Here is a 26,285-nt window from a genome sequence, read left to right on the forward strand (position 1 = left end):
AGAATTGACTTTTAGGAGGCCAATATCTAAGTGAGGAGAGGGCCTTTACTTCCCTCACAAAGCCTCTGTCATCCATGAGAGGGCTTGACACCGAGAGAATAACATGGCTGTATCTAAAGCCTGAGTTATACTTAGTTGTAGTGCGGCGGGTTGTGAGCTTGTAAATCTGCTATTTTCAGTGCACGACACTTTACAATATAATTCTCACTCAACCTTTTTGTGACAAGGACCCCCAAATTGATATGTATTTGGCCGCAGACCCCCATCTGAAAATGTTTTGTGCCAGGGACCCCCAGAAGAGAAGATTAAGTGTAAAAAACATTTTTTACACAAAAATGTTTCAAAAATGTTCAAAAATAGCAGATGTATAAGCTCCCGCACTGTAAGCTTGTATATCTGCTATTTTTGAATAGCAAACGTATAATGGATAAAGTGGTTAAAATGATAGTGATGCTATACTAACTACTTTTGCAGGAGACCCCCTGGAACCCCCCCCCCCCGCCCCCAAGACCCCACTTTTGAGAGCCTTACAGCAACTAAGTGTAAACCAGGCATTAGTCTTCATGCTTGAGCGGTGTGGTGATACTGATATTGCCAGCACGTTGCCGCCATGAAAGGAAAAGACCAATATCCGCGACGCAAGTGGCGTGCAGTCAATCAGATGACACCACGGGAGGCGGTACGGTATAGGTACATGATCTGAATTAAAATGTGAGATGCATACACGTGCTGGGTCGGGGTGTGTGTGCGTGTGTGTGTGTGTGTGTGTGTGTGTGTGTGTGTGTGTGTGTGTGTGTGTGTGTGTGTGTGTGTGTGTGTGTGTGTGTGTGTGTGTGTGCTCAACTTACCCCCTGTTTGAGACTGTCGTTGGCTTGATCCGCCACCTCGGACACGATCACCAGGGCAGCTGCACCACAACACAACAAAACACAACAACACAACACATGGGGGAGACGGGTGAGATTTATGTGCGGCTCCATTCACAGGAGGCACACTCTGGTACTGTCTCAACAACTAGCTACTGATAAATAAAATATAATTCCTGAGCGTTAATTTAACACTTGAGAATGAGAGTGCACAAATGGAACCAAATAGACCCGTAAGGGTCCATTTGGCTGCATTCGTGTGCTCTCTAGAGTTATAACTAGATGAATTAACACAGGATTTTACTGTGTATCATCTGCTGTGTGTGACTGTGTCTGTGTGTGTGTGTGTGTGTGTGTGTGTGTGTGTGTGTGTGTGTGTGTGTGTGTGTGTGTGTGTGTGTGTGTGTGTGTGTGTGTGTGTGTGTGTGTGTGTGTGTGTGTGTGTGTGTGTGTGTGTGTGTGTGTGTGTGTGCATGTGTGTGGGTGTGGGTGTGGGTGGCGTTGATGGCTGACAAAAATGACAATGTTTATGACAGCTTTATGACAGATCATTCAGGCTAGCGCTGTATCCCCGGAGCATAAAAGAAGAGAAGCGCCCGCCCTACAGGGGCTTACCTTGTGTGTCCTCGTATTCTTTGGAATCAGGAGAGAGGTTGTTCAGGTAATCTGGGGGGAAAAGACAAAGTGGTAAAAAAAAAGACAAAGATGGCAGTTCAAAAAGCCAGTGCTGCCTACTATACAATTTTTTACAGAACGTTGTCTGTCTGTCTGTCTGTCTGTCTGTCTGTCTGCCAGTCTACATCAAATTGTCTCCTCAATGGGTTGGCCAATTGATCTGAAACTGCACATGGGTGGGTATTGAGCAATAAGACAAAAAACAAAAAAAAAGAGACAAAGCTGTTGAAATTACTATTTCTGTCTGAGGGGATCGGAGCTTGGCCTGTTGCGAGAGCAGTCTACGGGAAGCGAGACTTTGACACGGCCATGGACAGAAAACACTCGAGAGCACATGAGTGAGTGAGTGTAACAGACTAAAGAAGAATAGTTCTGCTGGATTTCTCCGAAACACGTGGTAAGCCTCAGTGGCTCCGGAGGTAGAGCGACCGCTTGGGAATCGGAAAGGTTCATGGTTTGATCCCGAGCTCCCCCCTGTGTTACTGTCTAAGCGTCCTTGAGCAAGACACTGAACCCCCAACTGCTACCGATGAGCAGGTTGGTGCTTGCATGGTTTAGCTCCGCCGTCGGTGTGTGTGAATGTAATGCTCTTTGGATAAAGGCGCTATATGAATGCACCATTTACCATTTCACTTGTAGATCTGCTCATACACTCATTTTCTATGCGCAACACTGGCCAATTTTTGCCTATAATGATATAGTCTCTGTCGGTGGAAACCTCAATTTGTCCAAAAATAATTTCTGCGGATCTGCTACTTTTGATGCTTTTGTGTGACGCAGTAGTGTTGGATATGGATGCCAGCCGTACATGTGTAAGCAACAGAGGTAGCTGGGGCATGCACATCCCCGGGTATAACACGATTATGGAGAATGATTGATCAATTTGTGGCTCAATACAGCCTGATAGTGGTGTAATTGGATTGTTGGATTCCGAGGAACCCAACCTGGCTTTATCTACTGTACCTGGACATGTCTAACACAGTGCTTTATAACACGGTTCAATTGAAACTTCCCATTGGAATGCATTGGAGTTCCTGCTTCGCAAGGAAACATGTTATGAAAGCAATCATACAGGAGAGGATGTGATATATGGTCTATGGGCGTTTAAGGCACCATGCAAAACACATGCAAACATGATATGTTCATGACATATCATGGCCGCTCGTGTGTTATTTGAATTTATTTAACCAGGATAATCCCACTGAATATGCATGCATACAGAGACACACTTGCGTGCGCACATACACACAAATACGAACACACACCTCGAATGGATTCTCTGTCACTTTATCTTTCCTCCCAGCCAGGTGTGAACGCATGCATGGGAATAAGTGTGAGTGTGAGTTGTGTGAGTGAGTGTAAGCGTTCGTGTGCGAGTGAGTGCGTGCGTGCGTGCGTGCGTGCGTGCGTGCGTGCGTGTGTGCGTGCGTGCGTGCGTGCGTCTGTCTGTGTGAGAGTGTGTTACCTGTCAGCAGCATACGGTATTGGAGCACCCTCACTATCACCTGCAGTAGTTGGTGTTTCAGTGGCACCTCAGTTCCCTCAGGGCCCTGTGTCTACACACACACACACACAGACACACACACACACACACACACACACACACACACACACACACACACACACACACACACACACACACACACACACACATATTTGAAACTTAGTATAAAATAGGCACAATCACAGAAAAACTATGCGAATAATAATACACTCAGACACACACGAACAGACAAACGTCAGACGCACCTGCTCACACACACACACACACACACACACACACACACACACACACACACACACACACACACACACACACACACACACACACACACACACACACACACACACACACATATTTGAAACTTAGTATAAAATAGGCACAATCACAGAAAAACTATGCGAATAATAATACACTCAGACACACACGAACAGACAAACGTCAGACGCACCTGCTCACACACACACACACACACACACACACACACACACACACACACACACACACACACACACACACACACACACACACACACACACACACACACACACACACACACACACACACACACACACACACACACACAGCCTCTCTGTACGGTGACCTCTACTTCAGTGTTGTGATTCAAGGTCATGAGGTGACAAAAGCAATGTTAAGACAACCTTGGCAGAGGCAGCTAAACCCCCATACGTCTCCCCAGCACACACAAAAACCTCAGCCGTCCCCATTCTTCTTCTCCAGGCAGTCATTTTCCAGGTGAAAGGGGACAGAGAATGACACAATGAAAGAGAGATCTAGACAATGAATCAGGATCTAATTGTCTCTGACAGCTATTTATGCCCTGAGCGGTAGGGGACCCACAGAGGACCAGGTACGCATGCACACACACGTCGCACACACATACTCAAACACGTGTGCACGCATGTACACATGCATGTGTGCACACGTACAGACACGCACACGCACACACATGCACGCACATGCACGCAAAGAAATGCCTCTAATGTCTAATCTAATGAAGTCTTATCCTTCATTAGAGAGGCAGAGATTGCACCCTGCAGGAAACAGCATCTTCATCTCAGTTAAACACACACACACACACACACACACACACACACACACACACACACACACACACACACACACACACACACACACACACACACACACACACACACACACACACACACACACACACGCACTCCTCGGCTGGCGAGATAACAGTGTTTGCTGTGAGGAGCAGAGGGTGGGGAGGTGCAGTTAAACACAGCGTTCTTTGTCTTCATTATGGGAGGCTGGGCGAGAGGAGAGGAGTTTAAAACAAAAAGCAGAGAGTTGCAGCCAGACTCGCAGTCATCTCTTTTAATAAGCCAGCCTCTGTGAAACCTTGCATACTCACTCTCTCTTTTATGTCTGTCTGTCTACCTGTCTGTCTTACTGTCTACCGTTTATGGTCCTTGCAGGGGGGCTTTCCACAGCATCACGTGGATACGCTGGGTTTCTCTCTCCATGTCTTTGAAGCCTCGCTCATTTCTTTCCCTTTTCTCTCTTTCTCTCTCTCTTTCTCTATATCCCTGGTTCTCAAAGTGGGGACCGGGGACCCCCTGGAACCCCCTCAAGGATGCCTGGGGATCCAGCAAAATCAGAAGCAGTTTAAACAGTTTTTTTGGCTGTTCAAAAATGGCTGATCTACAAGCTCACAACGCATTTGCGGCGCGTTGTGAGCTTATAGATCAGCTATTTGATCTTTACTAAATTTGTCATATCGGGGTCCCTGGCACAAAATTATTTAAAGGGGGCCAAATACACATCAGTCTTTGACGTGAAGATGTTTGAGTGCTGCTCTATACATCCCAGTCTGTCTTGTCTTTGTTATTTCTCTTTGTCTCTGATTATATTGCTAATTTATACTTCATAGATGAAAATGAACTGAACTTTCAACTGATATATGTGTTGCTCACGTTTTGCAGTCGAAAATCAGTTCTTCTTCGTTGAGCAACACAGTCGTTAAGACTAAGCATAAATTCTCGCCTAATTCTCACCTGCTGTTTCTCACTCTCTCACTCTCTCTCTCTTCCTCGCCGAGTACGGTAACAAGTTCTCATCGTTAAGACGCCGTCTGAGCGTCCCCACTCCTCCGCGAGTGTCACTTGTAAACTGTCATCCAATTGACACGTGTTCAGAGGAAGTGGCGCCGTTCGGCAGCCCAGAAGATGGTAATTAGTGAGGGTTTTTTGTTTGGGTGAGCCAGCGAGCCAAAAAGGGAGGAGAAAGGAGACAGGATGATGCCTTGTACGAGAGGAGATAAACGCACAAAGGCAAATACACACACACACACACACATCACACTTCTCTGTCTCTGTCACGGCCAACTGATTCGCCGCCTGCACGCGCAACTGATCTAATTGGGGAGATGTAAAGGACGCCGCCTCTCTAATTAGCTTCTGTCTGCCTCATTGCCCAGATGCCTTTACTAGGAATTCACTCCATCGCTCTCTCTCTCTCGCTCTCTATCTATTTGTCTCTCTCTCTCCCTCTCTCTCTGTCCACCTGCTGCACAGCCCATGCAACCCCCCATCTGCTGGGTTTCTCTGCACACAGTAAACATGACGGAGTTATACCGGCAACAACGTGGAACCATATGCATGATATGAATATATAAATCCTAGTTGCACGAGTGGTTCCACAAGACCTGCATTTGTGCCTATAGATGCACAAGCGAACAGGCAAAAAATATTAATCACTTAAGCTCTATTAAATTTGTAATTAATTGAAGATTTTCGTCTGTAATGACATGCCCAAAATAGGTATGTCAGAGTTAAAGTGGTTAAAATAATATAGAAACCAAACACATGCATGCTGACAGATGAAACACACGCACGCACGCACGCACGCACGCACGCACGCACGCACGCACGCACGCACGCACGCACGCACGCACGCACGCACACACACACACACACACACACACACACACACACACACACACACACACACAAACACTCAATTCCCAATCCATGCAACCAGGTATACACGCACGTAAGCACGCACGCACACACGCACGCACGCACGCACGCACGCACACACTCCTGCACGGCAGAGCGTATTGGCTTTGTAGCTGGTCCAGTAAACAAGCCATTGGCTGTGGAGAGGGGGCTCTTTAATCCTGTAAGGGTCCAGCAGTGATCTGATCAGGGTCCAAAGCTACTTCATCACTGTCATCACCACATCCACAATGAAATTACTCGCAGCTACACCGCTGGACCCCAGCTTATAGCACTCAGAGAGAGAGAGAGAGGTGTGTGTGTGTGTGTGTGTGTGTGTGTGTGTGTGTGTGTGTGTGTGTGTGTGTGTGTGTGTGTGTGTGTGTGTGTGTGTGTGTGTGTGAGTTGGGGGGGATATCAAACGCAAGGTCACCGACTGAAAAGCCATGTCATTATTATATGTTATATATTTTGTTGTGCGACGAAAATAGCTGATCCACAGGCTCACAACAATGTGACAAATTGTAATATTGAGTTTTTATTAAAAACATGTTTTGTGTAAAATTTGCCCAGAATAGGGATGCCACGCTGAAAGAATGAGGATCAAATGACGCTGCGTAACATTCAAAACGTGACTGAAACCTTCGACGTTCAACACAAACAAACCCAAAATCCAACATCTGGTGAGCTGAGAGGCCGTGGTTGGTTGGTGAAAAACTCGGGACGTGCCGGCGGCCAGTAGATAAACGACCCGCGTGCCTCTTAGCGGTGGGCAGGGGGTAGTGGACGACCTGTGTAGACCTCGGCTCTACTCCCTCAGTCCTCCTTGTCCCTCATTACAGCGGGGTCACACATACCCTGGAGGTCCAGAGCGAGCGATGCGATACGCCACTGCATCCATCATGCACATTCAACCTCACATGCGCTAGGGGAACTGAGGTGGGGGGGGGGGGGGGTCTGCGTTGGGGGAGTTCTTGCTGGTGTATATTTGCGGTATGGGATCCTTTAGATTCAATATAGAGTAGGTGAGCACTCAGGATATGTTGGAGGACATTTCTGGTGCACATGAAATTAAAAAAAAATAGTTTTCACGTGCGCTGCATTTCTCTTAACATGAACCACACTCTGTCCTCTTTAAATGGAATAAAGAAAAACACGATAGAGAAAACAAACGTGTTTCTATTTGCATTCATATGGACAGCTGCTTTGGAAGGGAACACACAAGTATCTCTGGTTCAGGAATGCATACCATTTATTGCTAATTTATTACAGCTTCACGATGAAAAAAGAGAAAGAATGTCACATTCATAAAGTAAAAACAGATCGATGGATCAAATCCAATGTTTACTGGTTAATCATCTTTTTTAATTTAGCTCAAGCTTATGCAATAGCTATTGCATCCTCTCACATGTTACAAACCGGTTGCAGCAATAACAAAAAACTAAAATGCAGACTAATCAGGGTTTGGTTGAATACGATCAGAGAAGTTTAACAATAATCAGGGCTTATTGGAATATGATCATAGAAGTCTAACACATCATATCAATGTACTGTACATTGAACATGTGGTTTCTCTCCACTATACATTGGCTGTAGGAGCCCTGCAGGGCCGGACTATTTCTGGTGAGGGGCAGCTGCTACTGAATATTCATGAGGAGGGACAGTTGGTCTCTTGTCGGCTCACTTTTGTAATCAATAGAGAGATGCCTAGAATCATAGTGTCAGCCAGTCACTGTAGATCAATGCGCGGGACTGTTAACTGGTGAATTTGGGGAAGGAGTTACTAAATAAAACCCTACATCAATTTATAGACAAAAACACCCCATCTATAACCAGCATTAGAGAGTGATTCGTGCAGTGGATGAAGTACTGGCTCTGCATAGATTCGTCAACAAAGAAAGACTGGATGAAAGGAAAATATTTTCCTCCTCAAGGTGACTTGTGTCCTGCTATAGAGAAATTTCAGCTACATGAACAACGGATCAATTTAATAGTCTAGCAAAAGGCTGCATGAAAATAAGAAATCTATTGCTGTATCTGTGTACATAATGTTCTTTGCTTACTGTAATAATGGTCAATATCCTTAGCATTAGCAACTTTTCATCAGACAGGGTTCCCATTAAATGTAAACTACAGACAGCAGTGCTTTATAAGAGGAGCAGACACAGGGAACGTGAACCACTGTGATCATATTTGGAAAAGACAATCCAGATTACGAGCCAATCCACCAGAATCCTACGCGGGGGAGGAGTGAGGATAAAGAGATGTGTGTTGGAGAGGCAATGAGGGTTTGGTGTTTGGCTGGTGTGAAAGATGAGTGTATGACGGTAGAAAGGTCAGTCCCATGGAGAGTACCGAGGATAGAGGAGGTTTAGAAAAGGCCATTATCTCACCATGGAGGCTTGGGTGACAAAACCTAAACTGAGAGCTACTGAGAGAAGATTGAGTGGAACGCCTCTGCCCTGGCAGAACTGCAATGCTACAGTTTGACTCTGCAAACAACTGAGGAGAACATGAGACTACAGACTACTATCCTGTGGGAATAAAATACTGTTAATATGACGCTGTCGGGCAGAAAGCTCTTATCTCCATATTTTTACGTTTTGTGTTTTTTTTCGTAATAAATGCCCTACTACTACTATCCACAAGCTCGAAATGCGGCGGGAAGCGACGCGTTTTGAGCTTGTAGATTATTTTTGCTACTTTTGAATTTTAATCCTGAAAAGTAACAGCTTTGGACATATGAGGTTTCCACCCGACGGAGACGATAAGTTGTATTTGAGTTGTAAATCATGGGAGGTTGTAAGATGACTTGGAAACTTAAGTCATGTTACACAAATGTGCCAATGTCAAAAGATGTGTGTGACCTGTACATTTCACAAACAAATCGTCGCTGTCAGGCAGAAACCTTTTATCTCAAAATGTCAACTTAAAAAAAAAAAAATCGTCATTTAATGCTCTACTTTGTCATAAAAGAGTGTCAAGCAAAAGTAGTGAAAATAGCCGGTCGCGACGCATTGAGAGCTTGTATTTTCTAACCTGACCCTGCCAGAGGTGGCGGTATTGTGGAGCAAGCTGTTTGGATCTGGTAGCGTCAGGTTATGTATTTTCACTATTTTAAAATGTTTTTTAAATAACAATTTAAAAAAAGGAATGTGCATTTGATGTGTCTGCATACATGAATAACTGATAATATTGGAAGCCATGTTCGACTTTAAAAGCGTCCATGTTTTGTGCTCGTAGAGTCAGAATAACAGCACTCCAACTAACTACATTAATGAAACTTTCGTTTAGTTACTGTATAACCTGATATTTTGATAATCAAGGGCAGCCAACCACAGCCAACCTGACCAATCACAGTGTGTCAATGTGACCATCCCATTTTCAACTTTCACAAGTTGGAGTTCACGTTTTGCATTTTGTTTGAAAGCCAAGCTACAAGCTCAAATACAGCAGGACAATAATACAACTTATTCCCATACTCCCCCTGGATACTTTTCACAAAGAGCATGATTTGACATCGCCCCCCACACACCCATAACCATGACATTACTAACACTTCACATCGATCATCATGACAACATGACAAGGAATGACAATGTGGGAAACACATTCTGTGGTCCAGTGCCAGAAAGTATCAAAAAAACAATAGGCTCTATGCACAGCAGCCATATTGGCAAGACATTGGGCCCCTTCCTTACTTCCTTCACAGGTCTTACCAATTATACTAGAAAAAAGCGCCCTCAAGCCTGTGCATATTTTCTGTGTGGTTAGCACAGTGTTGTGTTATTGGTGCAACAATATAGTAATTGTGTACATGTAGTGAGCAATGATGATGTTGTTATGAGAATGTGGTATATATGCAGAAGCAGGGTAGATGCTGATGGAAATGAGATAGCATTTATTTTGAGATTACATGGTTTATTGTCATGTTGTAATAGAGAACAGTAAACGTGCATTTGGCAGCAATCTGCAGCAAGTAGCAGCATAGAGGCGGTGGTAAAAAGAGAAATGTTTATAGCAACATATATACAAATATAAGAAAGGCTTAGTAGTCAAATTAACTGACATAGAGTATATGACAGTATGTAGTACATTAACAGTGAAGTAGTCAGCAGCAGTAATTAGGAGCAATTTTATGTTGCATTAGGGGGACAAGCAATTCAAAGGCAATGAAAAATACTGGCCAACAATACAAAAAATGATCATAAGAGGCCTCAAGTGAATCTATATCAGCAGAGACAATGCTGTGAGAGGGGGGGGGGGGGCAACGTGAAGTAATGTTTTGCACATGTGTATGTAATATTGAGTTAGATAGGTAATACTGACTGACAGGCATATTTGGTAGAATACAGACACAGCTAGTGATTGTTGCAGCACACACACACACACACACACACACACACACACACACACACACACACACACACACACACACACACACACACACACACACACACACACACACACACACACACACACACACACACACACACACACACATGCATTAGGAACGACGACATGGGGGGAGGAGCAGTCAACTGTGTGTGTGTGTCTCACTCTCTCTCTCTCTCTCTGTGCCTCTGTGAGACACGCACACACACAGTCACTGGCCGCGCACATGAAGATTTTGTTCCGCTGTGGGCATAAAAAAAAGTTTGTGCGCACGCATTGTCATTGAAATGCATGGAACCGACATCCCGCACGACTGGTGAGTTCGAAGCAAGATACACACACACACACACACACCCTGCGCTAGTACTGGCTGGCGGAACAGAGACACATGGGGAGGAGGAATCACTTTGCAAGTCACACACACACACACACACACACACACACACACACACACACACACACAAAGAGAGAGATGCAACGCTGAAGTAATCAAATAAGCAGCGCAATTTATTTACAAATAAAGACAGGCAACCAAATGAAATAATGAGCTGTTGCTGCTGGTCGAACCGAGCCTGAAACATTTTAATGTCAAGGATCTGAGAGTGTACAAATGGAACCAAATGGATCCTTACGGGTCCATTTGGTCCCATTTGTACACTCTCAGAGTCACACGCCCGTAAGTGGGCATTTGGAACCCCCTCAAGGAACCATGAGGGTCCCTGGAACCCACTTTGAGTGTTTCCAGTGAGCCAACAAGCACAATATCAGCACCCTGACTGTGTTTGACCAGAATGGAATAGAGCCTTCATTAGTATCATTGGTAACACCTGTGAAGGAAGTAAGGAAGAGGCCCAATTTCTTTCTATTAGACAGAGACAAAAAAAACAGTAGTCTATTACATCCAAGTGTTTTACCTCAAACTTCTTGACGATGTCCGCGAAGGCGGCGTTGCTCCTGACGCTCTCCTCCAGTAGAGACATGCTGCGGTCGTACTCAGAGAGGTAGGTGTCGAACACGCCAAAGTCGTCCCGGCGCGACAGGATCACATCCACCACCCTCTGGCTCTCCTCCCTACATCAGGGTGGGAACGAGGTCATGGGCTTTAACAGTGATAAGAGTGATTTCTTGGGAGTTTGGGAAAGGCCATGTAATGTGTCGTCTCTGTCGGGTGGAAACCTCACATGTCCAAAACTGTTTCAGGATTCAAATTCAAAAATAGCAAAAGTGGCAGATCTACAAGCTCAAAACGCATCGCTTGAGCTTGAAGATCTGCTACTTTTGATGGTTTTGTGTGACGCTGTTGTAGTATGATCAAGTAGGGCATTCATTTACGAAAAAACACAAAAAGTTAAAATATGGAGATAAGAGGTTTCAGCTCGACAGCAACAAACTGAATACAGACTACCATCGTCTTGTAGAAACCTTGTATCTCCATATTTCAACTTGTGTCCCCCAATTACCCCCGTAAATTAATGCCCTACTTCATCATACTACAGTGTCACATCATGCATTATTAAAACAAATTAAGTGAAAGTTAAAGCGGTTAAGCATGTCTGTGAGTTTTATAAATATTGAACCAATGAAAAGTATTGACTAAATAATAACTGCATTGGATCCATTGGAACACAGGTTCTTTTTTTTGTTTCATTTCCTGAAAAGTAACAGTTTTGGACATAAAAAAGGTTTCCACCCGACAGTGACGGGATTGGGATAATTAATGACAGAGGGACATTTGTGTTTTTGTTCTGTAGTATTTTACTGTATTTCTGTCTGTGATTTTTATAGTGGCAAAAGAACATATTGTATACATATGTATGTAGGTTGGCTTGTTTGAGAACAGGTCACAGGAATATTCTGTGTGTGTGTGTGTGTGTGTGTGTGTGTGTGTGTGTGTGTGTGTGTGTGTGTGTGTGTGTGTGCGTGCGTGCGTGCGTGCGTGCGTGCGTGCGTGCGTGCGTGCGTGCGTGCGTGCGTGCGTGCGTGCGTGCGTGCGTGCGTGCGTGCGTGCGTGCGTGCGTGCGTGCGTGCGTGCGTGCGTGCACACGTCTCTTACCATTGTTTGATGCGAGCCTCCAGCTCGATGAGCATGTTGCTGTGCAGCGTATAGACCTGGGGGAGCACGCCAAGAATCTCCTCCAACCTCTGCTCCTCCAACACGGCCTCCCCCTCCTCTCCCACCGCCTCCCCCACGGCTGACCTGAAGTCCTGCACAAGGCATGAGGGGAAATAGAGGCAAGGGAGAGAGAGAGAGGGAGAGACCGGGGATAAAATAGAGTAGGAGAAAGAGAAAGAGAGAGAGAGAGAGAGAGTGTGGGGACAGAGAGAAAGGAATGGAGGAAAAAAGGTTATGTGAGAGTGAGGAAGGGGAAAGGGAGGGAGGCAGCGAATGTGGGGAAGGGGACGAGGGGGGAGGTGATGGGAGAAACAAGGAATGAAAAGGGAGAGAAAAAAGGGAAGGAAGGAAGGTCAGATCCTCCTAAACATCCTTCCTGCCGCCCTTCATTCCAAATCCACCGTCACCTCAGTGGCTGCATGTGCATGCGGGCCCGGCTCTGGGCTCTGGGCTCTGGGCTCTGGGCTCTGGGCTCTGTCCAGGCTTTCAGGAAAAGGGACGTCCTGCCTGCGCATGATTTAAGGATAATTTATGCCTCGTCGCACGACCGAGCTCTTTGTCGTACGACAAAAGGGTGACGCACACTTTCTTTCGTTTCACGTTGCCTTTTTTTTTTTAAAGTTGAAAAGTCTTGCTTCACATCCACCAAGGGTGACACTTTTCCCCCAAAGCATAGACACGCCAGGTGCTGCTGCACAATAACCGTGGTACCGAATGACACAAGATCTCCATATACATTACTATAGACATAGACCTCAATCGCACTGAAACGTTCAAGAACATTGAAATCGTAGAGAAGCAGAGCATAAAAAACGCTATGCTCTACTGTCATGTTGAACAAGCCTTTTAATGGCTGAGTGTCAGTGACACATAAGGGCTAAAAAAAACTACCTAAGATTGAATGTCCTCAAGAGAGGTTATTTATCTGCTCAGCTTGAGAGGGGGGGGGGGGGGGGGGGCGGCAGATGAAACTGTGCCAATCGTTAGGAGGTGTCAAAAAGCCTTAACAAATATCAATTGTGTCTGCGGCTAGAGCTGTCTGGCTACCTAACATGACATATAATGCACTGTAAAGCCATAATGTATGGGGGTGGGGGTGGGGTGGGTGCTAGAGCCCATCCATTCCATTTGAGAGGAAAGAAACATAATAAAGCGAATACAGACGTCCCGGTCGGCGGTGAGATAATGCGGTGACACGGCGGCGCTTGGGAGCCGGCCGTTCATCATGCACGATCGATCGCGCCTCAGTTTAGCATTCGTCACTTCTGGCCTGGATCAGGGCTGTTGGCTTAGGGGCTGCCGGGTGTTTGTCTACGTCTCCAGGGAGATGCGACGCACACATGTAGAAAACAACACAACGCTCACACAGGTACACACACATGTGAGTGAGTGAGTGAGTGAGTGAGTGAGTGAGTGAGTGAGTGAGTGAGTGAGTGAGTGAGTGAGTGAGTGAGTGAGTGAGTGTGTGTGTGTGTGTGTGTGTGTGTGTGTGTGTGTGTGTGTGTGTGTGTGTGTGTGTGTGTGTGTGTGTGTGTGTGGGGGTGGGTGTGTGTTTTCAAGAGAACACTCACATGTGTGTGTGTGTGTGTGTGTATGTGTGCGTCGTGCGAGCGTTGATATTTATGTGGCCGCAGACCTCCATCGGGAAAAAAATTGTGCTAAAAATCTTCAACATTTTTCAAGAATAGCAGATCTACAAAATCCTGTTAGCTATTTTTGAATAGCAAAAGTATAAACCGCCTTGAACCTCCTGAAAGGACCCCTTGGGGTCCCTGGATTCCACATAAGAAAGATAGACCATCCCAATTGGAGCCACTAAAGGCGAAATGGTACACAAATCCTACAAATGGTCCTAAGTGGGCATCGTCTGATCTCGCAAACGTCCTATGTTTACTGGTGCTAGATCCCGCAAGAGTGTGTTGCTGGGACAGAGAAAGGTTGATAATAAAGTAGATTTTCTCCTGATTTGTCTCTCTGAAAAAAGCCATTTTAGTATGAAAATATTGGGAAGATTGTGTGGCTTGTGACAATTGGGTCCAATATTTACTTCATGTTCACTCTTCCGTTGTTAATAATAGACTCCAACCTGCTTCCATCTCCTGAAAAGGCGGCCACCTTCTTCACGCAGATACGGGAAGTAAAATGGAGATGGCATGTCTTTCTTATTTTTTTTGTCTTGGTACTCATATTTTTTACTTAAGTAAAAGTATCAATACTGCAATGTAGAAATACTTTGTTACAAGTAAGAGTCTGGTATTCAGAATTTACTTGAGTAAAAGTACAGAAGTATTGGCATCAGAATGTGCTTAAAGTACCAAAAGTAGAAAGTACTCATTATGCAGAAATCTTCCATTACATGTTTTCAAAATGTATAAAATCATTTGAAAATAGCAGATCTACAAGCTCACAACGGCTATTTTCAAATAGTCGAAGTCTACCGTATATAGGGCTGAAGTGGTTAATGTAGGTTTTGTAATGATATTTTAAATCTACAAAGTAACTAGTAACTAAAGTTGTCCAATAATTGTAAAAGTAAAAGTATAGGTATTTAAAATTGGAAATATTCCAGTAAAGTAAAAATACCTCAAAATTGTACTTAAGTACAGTACTTGTACAGTTACTTTCCACCACTGGGTATTTGTACAGTACACACACCCACGCAGCAGTCGTTCTATCTGGTATTTGTGGATATCCTGTGGATGGGATGAGCTCTACCCAGTGTGTCTGCCATCCACACACAGCCTGATCCATGAATTCTGTCAGGTAAAGTAGGTCAAGAGACAACATTAAACAGATGGCGGAGCAGACATGTCACGCTTGGTCACCATCTATTTAGAGGTCACTACGTATAAAGAACAGGTACCACAAAAAATAGTTTTGGTTTCACAATGTCGATGTAGCTCTTATAGTGAAAGTTCACCTGAAGAGGGGCATATACAGTCATGCCTCATTTCCCATGACGTGGGGACGTGGGTTTGGAAATTCTCTATTTTGATATTATTCCTTATCACAAACAATGGAACAATAGACTGTGTTTTTCTCCTGACTCTCAGCGATGGTGGTTTTGGTCCTTTTGCAATATGTGTGCGTGTGCATATGAGTGTGTGTATGCATGTGCGTATGTGTGTGTGCGTGCGGGCAGATCAAGTCATGCGGTCATGGAGTGCTGACACCGTGTCTGTCAAAAAGACTCATTTTAGACCTGATCTCACGCTGTTACGATTGCAGTCTATTTGAAATAGTGGCCAATATATCAAGAGATCACTTCCACCTTTGAAAATAATAACAACTCGGTATCACGCTATATGCATTATGCAGCGGAGTGAAAAAAACACATTGAATGTCACCCTTGAACAATGGCAAAAAGATCCATGGAGCTGGTATGATAGCAATATTGAAAAACACAAATAACCAAGACTATTTCCTTTCACCAGACGCATGCTGAGAATTTATGGAAAAAAATATTTTGTACGGCATACGGAAAGTAAAACAAATCAAAAACAGCTTAAGCCACAGCAGAAAACTGCCAGTGCAAATGAGGTGATATTGATAAGTTACTTAATATGTATCTGTCTTTATGTCTGCATACAGATACTAATTAGTAGTATCTGTATTTACTCAGCATAATGGTGTGATTGCAGATGTACGCTCATTAGAGGGGAGTGATGTTTAGATTATATTAATATTTGCATGGCTCAGCTATTTAATGGAATCAAATTACATGAAGCTGCTGCTTTAGTATTCAAATGAGCCCATTATAAATCATGGTAAGGGGGACATATAAGTAATTCAGGTTATGACCTTGTTCAAGGGTATATGGTTCAAGCTGACTGATGGGCTCCCCTCGATTCCACCTGTCAGATTTGTACTGGCCAAGTAATCACGCACACACGCACACTCACACACGCACACACACACACACACACACACACACACACACACACACACACACACACACACACACACACACACACACACACACACACACACACACGTGTGCACACGCACTCAATCCTATATATGACACAAATGTTATTAGATTAATAGCAAACACTCTTGTAAAAGGTTTCCTCGATATCTATCCTCAACCACACACCTTTCCACCGATATCAAAACGAAATCATACATTTCTCAAGTGTAGGTTTGAAGCCTGAAGCAAAGGTCATTTTAAAGTGGTCCATCTGGTAAACATCCATCCCGGTGACTCTGTGAGGATGTGGTCTGGGGACGCGGGGACATGTTTGTGACAGGCCCGTAAACGAGGTGTGACGGAAATAGATGACAACACCTGGAGGTGATGCATGGCTGACCTCTGCAGCCTAACTATAGCTCACCTCTAGCTCCTCTGCCCTGCTTACTGCTTTAGGCCTACACCGTACAGTCCTGAGTTTTCAATTAACTCAGAGAGTGTACAATAGGAACCACGTGGGTAGGATCGACTTGGTTCCATTTGTACACTCCCTGAGTTAAATTAACAACAACAATTTTACTGTGAACTGTGGCAACCTCCCTACACATCATCTCTGTAGGAAACCCCTCCTGTTTGTTCTTGAACAGCTTGGGGGCGGGGCATAAACGGCACCGGCAACATGGTCAACTTTAAAAAAAAAAGGCCCCGACAGGTCCATTGTTGACCTTAGGGCGCCAGGTACACAGACAGGCGGCGGTGGTTGCATGTGGCAGTGCGCCTAAAGGACAGCATCGACGCGAGTACCCTGCCTGCCAGCCTGCCTGCCGCATTACAACCTGCGTCACCCTACGAGCGACTACCTCTAAGTCCTCTGAGTCAACCTTGTCAAGACCAGGAAGTGGCCCGCGCTGCAACAACACTGATAAACCTGGACACAGCCTTACGCTGGGGGGGGGGGACACAGAGACACACAGGATGTGATGTCATCAATGGATTTGCCTGAGCCAAACGATTGCCATGGAAAAGGGGGCTTTTCCAGAATTGAGTTAGTTCAGTAGTTTATGCAAGTTTATGCAAGTTGGATTGAATCTTGAGAAGCATCCCTACCTCTTGAAGATGCTTGAGGGCCTTGACATGTCTGCGAAATAAAAAGAAAGAGAAAAGAAACTAACATATATATGTGACAATTAATGTGAAGACGAATTCCTGGCTTATTCTAACGATATTAGCATTAGCCAAAGACCGCTACTTTGTTATTTAGACTTTATGTCAAATTAGCTACATGAAGCCTAGCGACTCCGTTATGGGGTGAACATTCCATGAAAATAGCGATCTACAAGCTCACAATGTGTCGCGTTACAACACCTGAGCTTATATATCGAAATCGTACATGTTGGTTAATGGCATGGGGCAGTGGCTGAGTGTAAAGCTGATATTCCGTGACTTACGGAAGATCAGTCGCAGTGCGTGTAGCTTGATATCATCTCTGTCGGGTGGAAACCTCATATATCCTCTTACTTTTCATGATTCAAATTCAGAAGTATCAAAAGTAGCAGATCTACAAGCTCAAAACGTGCCACTTCGCGCCGCGTTTCGAGCTTGCATACATGCTACTTTTGATACTTTTGTGTGACGCTGTAGTACGATCAAGTAGGGCATTCATTTATGAAAAAAATAAAAAAGTTAGAATATGGAGATAGGAGGTTTCTGCCTGACAGCAACGATATGTTAGTGGCGACAGTGATGAAAAGAAGATGGGGGGGGGGGGGGGGGGGGGGGGGGGCGAGTGAGGAATAGGCCAACGGACATGAGGGCAAACTGAGAGTAGAGAGAAAGGCAGCGAGGGTGGGGGGAGCCAAACCTCATGTCCTCACAGCGTGAGAGTGAGGAGAGCGTGCAGGGTAAATGCGTTGGCACAGACACTCACCCTCGCTCGGAGTCCACAAGCTCCTTGGCGACGTAGAAGGCTCGGGATCTGCCATCAATCTGGGTGACAGGGCAAGGGAAGAAAAGCATAGGAGATGAATGAGCTTGGCTAATGTCTAAAGGAGGCTCCGCGCGCACTTGTACCACTCAAACATTAATAGGAACAGCCAAGCGGCAGCCGACGCGATTGAGGAAAAAGAAATTTCCTTTTTTGCGCTGTCAAAATAAGACTGATTATTTCATTACAGTGCGGCCGGGACGTGAAAGCTTTCTCAAATGCAGGACTTGAACATTTTGGATGCATTATGCATGAGAGGCCGTGTGCGTAGTGACAACAACGCTGCCCATTGATTTAGAGGCTAATCACCGGGCCTCAAAACATCCACGACCTAAAACATAACATTGAAGCCATTTAGGGGTTTACCGGCAAGGCTCGTGTACTTTGTCAATGTTTGTTTCTTTTCCTATCTGAGACCGTTTCACGAATACAACATTAATAGCATGTTGATCCTCATTTCCTGAAAATGAGACCAAAACACACTTTCATCCAATGGAATTGTTCCTTGGTTCCTACTGGAGTGTCTCTCACACCCAGCCCCCACCCCTCCTCCCCACTCTCCCTCGCTCTTTTATTGTTTTTTTCTTTTGAAGAAGAAGAAGAAAACAAGGAAGTGTGGGTCACATGATGGAAGCGAGGCCTGATATTATTGTGGCGGGAGGACGGGTGGGGTCCATCTCTGGGCTACTGTAAAATGGCCGCCTGCGATTGTGTGAAAGACGGGAGGAATTAGGAGGGATTTTAACAGGCACAATGCGGAAGTAAATCACAGGAAAAACATTCACATAGATTACACAAGTAAGGACCTGAACCCAGCAGACGCTCTTAATCGATTTACAGTAATCAAGGTAAAATACGAGGTAATACATCAAATGCATCGAAATAGTAATCTAGGATCTGTAAACCAAACACCTAGAATCAGTCTAACACTGTGCACGAGAATGCTACGCACACAAAAGTCCTTATAGTGGTGCCGGCCACGTCAGAATAATAATCCTATAATCAGTCTAAACAGTATAATGTCAAAACAATCTATAATCTGTACATTGAAACTGTAACTGTAGGATGCCAGGTCTACAAATGAACCTGGTATCTGTCTACATAACATGCTATGCATATTATTCTGTCATGGGAATTAACAATTTGATCTGATCGACGATTGAATATGAGTTTTTGTAATGAATCCTCATAGAAAAATAATGATCTGTCCCCGTCATGTCTCAAAGACATTCTAAAGCTTTGACCGTTCCACAGCTCACTGAAAAGATTGTACATTTTCTGAAATGCTTACATACCAACATTCAGCGTTCATGTGTTAACCCATTCAATCCGGGAATGCAGCTCTGTCATTGTAGATTTCTTTGGCTATTCAAAAATAGCAGATATACAAGCTCATAGCGCTGCACCAAGTGCTGTGCTATGAGCTTGTAGAGCTGTCATTTTGGAAATCTATATTTTTATGTGAACAGAAATATTTTGTGCCAGGGACCACCAGAAGCAAAGATTTGAGTTACAAATGTTCGCTTTAAAAAACATATTCAAAGATTTGCACAGATTTGCTCAAAAATAGCAGATATACAAGCTCATAGCTATGAGCTTGTATATCTGCTATTTTTGAATAGCCAAAGAAATCTAAAATGACAGAGATGCTTTCCCGGATTGAATGGATTAATAAAGAATTTCCAGCCACTGTCCACCACCAGCAGAATTGCTGTATATGGCAGTTTCCTTTTCCTCATCGTGGCCATTTCACCAGACTACTTGGCTCAGCAGGCAGAGGACGTGATAATAAAAATGTCGTATTGTGATCTGAACAGACCTGTCTATCATAACCTTGCTCTGCGGCCCCCTCCTCTTCCTCTGAGGTGCGCCCATGGTCCTCCTCGGCTGACAGTCCGGCGGTGACTGGGTTCAATGGGAACGGCTCAGTGTAGGCACTGCAGAAAGAAAATGAAAAAGACATTATGAATTCAATAAGAAAAGCCTTGATATGGGCACTGAGACATCACAGCCATGAATATGTAACAGTAGATGCACCGCACTGTGGCACACATTTAAACCATTGAAACCGGGAACGCATCTGTGTGTAACCACTTTAACCATTATTTTATACTTTGGCTATTCAAAAATAGCAGATATATAAGCTAATAGCACGGCACCGAGTGCCGCGCTATGAGATCAGATCAGATCAGATGAGCTTGTAGATCTGCTTTTTTTTATATCGTGAAAATGTGTGCAAATCTTTGAATATATATATATTTTTTGAAAGCGAAGATTTGTAACTCAAATCTTTGCTTCCTGGGGGTCCCTGGAACAACATATTTTGAGATGGGGGTCCGCGGCCAATTACATATACTTTTGGGGATCCTTGACATGAAATAGTCTGAGAAGTACTGATACTGTAGCAACATACGTTTTTTCAGAAAACTGTTTGATGATTTAGAAGACATTTGTAGAATCGGCCTCAGGTCTTAATGGGTTAATGGCACTGCGTGAAATTGCATAGAGAAATGTTGCACTGTATTGTATAAATGGAATATGTAGTACAGGGGGGGGGGGCACAAATTCATACATTCTCCAGGAAAAGGACAATGTATTATATTGTCGCTGTCGGGCAGAAACCTCTTATCTCCATATTCTAACTTTTTGTGTTTTTTCGTGAATTAATGCCTTACTCGATCGTACTACAGAGTCACACAACAGCATCAAAAGTAGCAGATCCACAAGCTTGAAACGTGGCGGAAAGCAACTCGTTCTGAGCTTGTATATCTGTTACTTTTGCTATTTTTGAATTTGAATCCTGAAAAGCAACAGTTTTGGACATGAGGTTTCCACCCGACAGAGACGATATTGACCACACCAGTAATGGAAAACTAGAGAGGTAGAAAATATCTCACAATGCTGCTATTGACATAGAAAGAGTCTCTGATCTATTACCCTATTACCAAAGAGTTATAATCGCTTACACCAACTAAATAGGCTTGTATGGATAAGCATTTGAGACTAAAATATGCCAGGCAGTTATTTCCAGAATCGACTTCCTTGTGCCATTTTGCCCGTGTGTGTTGTTCTTTCAATGAATATTTCCACTCTTCATTCCAGGGTTTTCCAGTGAATGGGACCTGGTTAATGTACTGTACTAAACAGTGGTCTTCAAGAGACAAGAAGGTGGCCGCACACACTGGTAGCCAAAGTGCCAATATTTTATTATCGGATGCAGAATAAACAAACCAACGTTTCGGCAGGTAACTGCCTTCTTCAGGGCCGAAACGTTGGTTTGTTTACTCTGCGTCCTATAATAAAATATTGGCACTTTGGCTACCAGTGTGTGCGGCCACCTTCTTGTCTCTTGAAGACCACTATTTAGTTTATTCTGCCGTTACCCGAATTAACATTAACATTTAACCTTTAATAATTACTCTAAATATACTGTATACTATCATGATATTTTTGACATTCATGACATTGATCTTTCTGATCTTTATTTAATGATCAATTATTTTTTTAATGCTTTATGTGTCCTGTTGTTTGTTTGTGTTGTTATTTGTATCCTGTCATCTGTCTTGTTTGTTTATTTGTTTTGTCATATTTGATATTGTTTGGTTGATTTGGTTGTTGTAGTAGCTATTTTGTTTAAAATGTGTATACATCATTGTGTCTCGGACCCCCTCGAAAACGAGATGCTACGTCTCAAGAGGTTATTCCTATTCCTAGCATTTCAGTCAAATACAAGGTTTCTGCCAGACACTGACTATCTGTTTCATGGTCCAGTCTCATCATCCATCTGAAGCAGATGGTACAGCTGTGTACATACGGCAGTATAATCCCTGAGCATGCAGCTGTGCCTGACGGGGGGCTGGTTGTAGTCTGGCTCTGTGGTTGATGCTCCTGAACGCTACCTGAGGTCACTATTAACCTTCTGTGGCCCAGAAAGTGCCCGCTCATTATCCTAGTGCAGTCGTTCTCAAACCCTTTCATGTCAAGGACCCCCAAATTAATACTTATTTGGCCGCAGACCCCCCATCTGAAAATATTGTGTGCCAGGGCCCCCATACAAGATTTTGTGTTGTTAAAATGTTTTAAAAATACTAGAACTTTTTCCAATGTTTCTATACTTTTTTGAAAATAGCCGATCTGCATGCAACGTGAGCTTGTAGATCGGCTATTTCTAAGTGTAAAATAGCGTGGTTAAACTGATTTTGATGCTATATTAACCAATTTTGCTAGGAACCCCTTGGAACCCTCTCAAGGACCCCTCTCAAGGACCCCTGAGGGTCCCTGAACCACACTTTGAGAACCATTGTTCTAGAGAACACTGACATATTTCCACAATTAGGACAGCTGAAGGAACGATGGTTTAAGATTTATTTGTGGCATTTTCTTTTTTGATAGGTTTGATTAACTGATAAATATGAATATTTATTTTATCAACACGATTATTAACAGTACAGGTTTTTGCCTGTACTGTTAATAATCGTGTTAATAAAATAACACATTGGAAACAAGACCGCAAGGACTTTCATGAACGACCTGTTAAAAGGAATTGTCCTTATCCTTATAACACAAAAAGCCCCATAATACAATACGATACAATACAATACAAATACAAAACATAATGGAATTAAGCTCAGTAGAATCATAAGGTATATTTACAGAGAAATGGGTGGTGCGGGGGTCTGAGGATTCTACTATCAAGGTGTTAAAGAGTTAAACTATGATCACTTTGAGAACAATTATTTTAGGTTAGTTTTGAGTTTGGGTAGAGAGTCGAGATCTTTAATGGGTTTTGGTAGGGTCAGTCCACATTTTGGTGGCATCATAGTAGAATGCTTTTTTACCCATGTTTGAGTCGAATTTTGGGGGAACGAGGTCAGATGATCTCCCTCTGGTGTTATGCCCATGATGGGCATCACTCACTCTAGAGAAGTAGTTTGGTATCAGGTATCTGGGCACTGGTCCTCTGGGTATCTTAAAGATCAGACCCATTGACAGATGTTGCACTCTGTCTTCTACCTTGAGCCATCCTAGACTAGCAAAGTGACCTGGTCAATATGGAGACGAGACAAGAAACCAAGGGCAGAGAGAGAGGAGAGACAAGACGGGGGTCGGAATCAAACCCGGTCCTGTGCACTGACTGGCTGAGCCACCAGTCACCCTGGAATACATGTTTTTTTCTCACATTCTGAATCCAACGGCGAGATTGTGAGGATGGAAGGATTGTACAGGATGGAATTTGGATTGTACAGGATGGAATTTGGCGAACTCCCCGGCATCTACTCTGAGGGCCACCAACAGCCTTAAAACACACAGACACACACACATACAGCAAGCCCCCCCAAATCGCTTGGGACCTCTGCAGTATTCAACCGATGTTTTTTAAGTTTTAAGTTTAACGTGTGTGATACATATAACCTCAAACCAAAAGGAAATCAGGGAAATGGCCAAATGTGTGTATAATGTTATAACAATGAATTACATTTAATGTAACATTATATATCATTGAATGCTTTCCTACAAGCTAAGAAGGAGATAGAGAGATAATAGCAGAAGTCAAGAGGTTCTCCATGGGAACAACTGGCTGTTGCACAGCCAGGAACACACCCCAATGTCTGATGTCATCTTTGGACACATACCGTCGCTGTCGGGTGGAAACCTCATATGTCCAAAACTGTTACTTCTCCAGGATTCAAATGCAAAAATAGCTGATCTACAGGCTCAAAACGTGCCGCATCGTGACGCGTTTTGAGCTTGTAGATCGTCTATCTTTGCTACTTTTGTGTGATACTGTAGTATGACAAGGTAGGGCATTCATTTACCATAAATAATAAAAGGTTATAACATGGAAATGAGAGGTTTCTGCCCAACAGCAACGATTACAATACATGCAGCAAGCACAGAGTGACGTCCAACCATAAAAGAAAACGTATGCTGTTGTGGGGAGGTGGCTTGCTGACCCGAAAACATTGTGAAAAGAACACAAAGTCATGTTACGTGTCATGTTGTGAGCTTGCAGCTCAGCTATTTTCGAATAGCCTCTGCAGTATGTATTAAAGAGCATTTGAGTGATTAATGTAAGTTTTGTATTAACATGTGAAAATCTAAAAAGTAACTAGTAACTAAAGTTGTCTAATAATTGTAATGGAGTAAAAAAGTTAAATATTTGCAGGGTGCTCGGGTGGCGCTCGGGCTGGAGTAGGATGGAGGCTCTACGTCCTCCCAGTGGAGGCTCCTCACTGGCAGGTGAGTCAGTAGGATAAAACAGCAGTGACAACACACAGAAATGTGTGTGGGGGGGGGAATTAATTGACATAATGATTAAATTGGGGAGGAAAAGTACAATATTTGAGAGTCGAAGTATTGAAAAATGTAAGTAAAGTAAAAAATACCTCAGAATTGCACTTACTTACTGTAAGTACAGTACTTGAGTAAATGTACTTAGTTACTTTCCACCACTGCTTCTGATCCTCGTTTCACACTCAAAACATTCTCTCACTGTTTCATAATGCAGAACATGCACAACATCTAAGAATGTTGCACAAATACACACACACCCACACACACACACGCACAGACACGCACACGCACACGCACACGCACACGCACACACACACACACACACACACACACACACACACACACACACACACACACACACATACACATACAGACCCTCTGTCTTCCAGGCCTGACAAACACACACTGCCTCATAATGAGTGTTTGTATTGACTGCTGGTGTGTGAAGATAGTTGTAGACTATTAGCAGCCTCTCCTACAACCAAAGGTTAAACAGATTCCCAGCTGGACTCATCTTCACTCCGGCACACTCATCCTTCATGAGGCTGAAGATACACACACACTCGCGCACACACACACACACACACACACACACACACACACACACACACACACACACACACACACACACACACACACACACACACACACACACACACACACACACACCCCTTTGGCCTATTAGATGGACTTAAGGACGCACCTCGTGGCCATTGCTCATTGTCGACCTCTCTCTCCTCTGTCCCCCAGAGAGACCAGGTCAGCCTGAGTGGGTCTGCCAGGTGATGGTGGGAAAAGAAAAGAACAGTTCTCTCAACTCATCCCCATTTTCAACAGCTTAACTAACCCTAACTCAGCATGCCTAGTCCGGGGGGAACGTTCGGCAAATAAATGCAGATCTACAAGCTCAAAATGTGGCGGGCGCGTTTTGAGCTTGTAGATCTGCTATTTTGGGGCGATGAGATTTGGTGCCGACAGAAAAAAAGCGCTCTGAGGGACAATTGTTTCACTAAGACTAGAGGGTTTAAGTGGTTAATCTCTCATTGACCAAAATGTGAAAAAGGGGATTTGCTTTAGACACCCACTTAGTGTGGGTGTTTAACCTTGTCGAATTCTCACCTTCAAACTTTCACCCTTTTGTCTATACCTGGGACTGCTCACCCCACAGCTGGAGGTAATCTTGCAAACCGCTGGAGTGATCAGCTTTCATTTTAATTCACATACTGTATGATTTATGTGTTTTGAAATAACTTACATTTTATACTGGAAGTCAATGGGGCCGTTGTGATCGGTATGAAACCTTGCCAAAACACGTCGCTTCGCACAGCGTTTCTAGCTTGCAGATCTGCTACTTTTCATACATTTGTGTGACGCTGTAGTAAGATCAAGTAGGGCATTAATTTACTAAGAAATCACACCCAGTGTGAAGTGAGCGGTGCTATTTAAAAACAACAGTGGTCATCACAGTGATGGAAGCTCACTTAAAAAAAAGTATTTTTTTTTAAGTGAGTGGTGCTATTTATGAGTTATTAATTTCGTCATGCGTCTCGCTAGCCAATCACA

The 26,285-nt window shown here is 43.9% G+C and overlaps 1 protein-coding gene across 3 annotated transcripts in view; it reads right to left on the reverse strand.

Moving 5' to 3' along the window:
• Positions 1-26,285, reverse strand: part of fgd5a (FYVE, RhoGEF and PH domain containing 5a) — a 54,273-nt gene that overhangs the window by 15,440 nt on the left and 12,548 nt on the right. For all 3 annotated transcript variants that reach the window (XM_084062537.1, XM_084062536.1, XM_084062538.1), the window contains exons 3-10: positions 20,248-20,365; positions 18,372-18,430; positions 17,552-17,582; positions 12,475-12,626; positions 11,336-11,492; positions 3,007-3,097; positions 1,482-1,532; positions 849-907 (exon numbers count right to left, since the gene is read on the reverse strand). In XM_084062537.1, coding sequence (XP_083918663.1) covers positions 849-907; positions 1,482-1,532; positions 3,007-3,097; positions 11,336-11,492; positions 12,475-12,626; positions 17,552-17,582; positions 18,372-18,430; positions 20,248-20,365 — 718 coding nt within the window. The remainder of the gene's footprint in view (positions 1-848; positions 908-1,481; positions 1,533-3,006; positions 3,098-11,335; positions 11,493-12,474; positions 12,627-17,551; positions 17,583-18,371; positions 18,431-20,247; positions 20,366-26,285) is intronic.

This window comes from Gymnoscopelus microlampas, assembly GCF_963454915.1.
Source record: "Gymnoscopelus microlampas genome assembly, chromosome: 7".
Taxonomy (NCBI): Eukaryota; Metazoa; Chordata; class Actinopteri; order Myctophiformes; family Myctophidae; genus Gymnoscopelus; species Gymnoscopelus microlampas.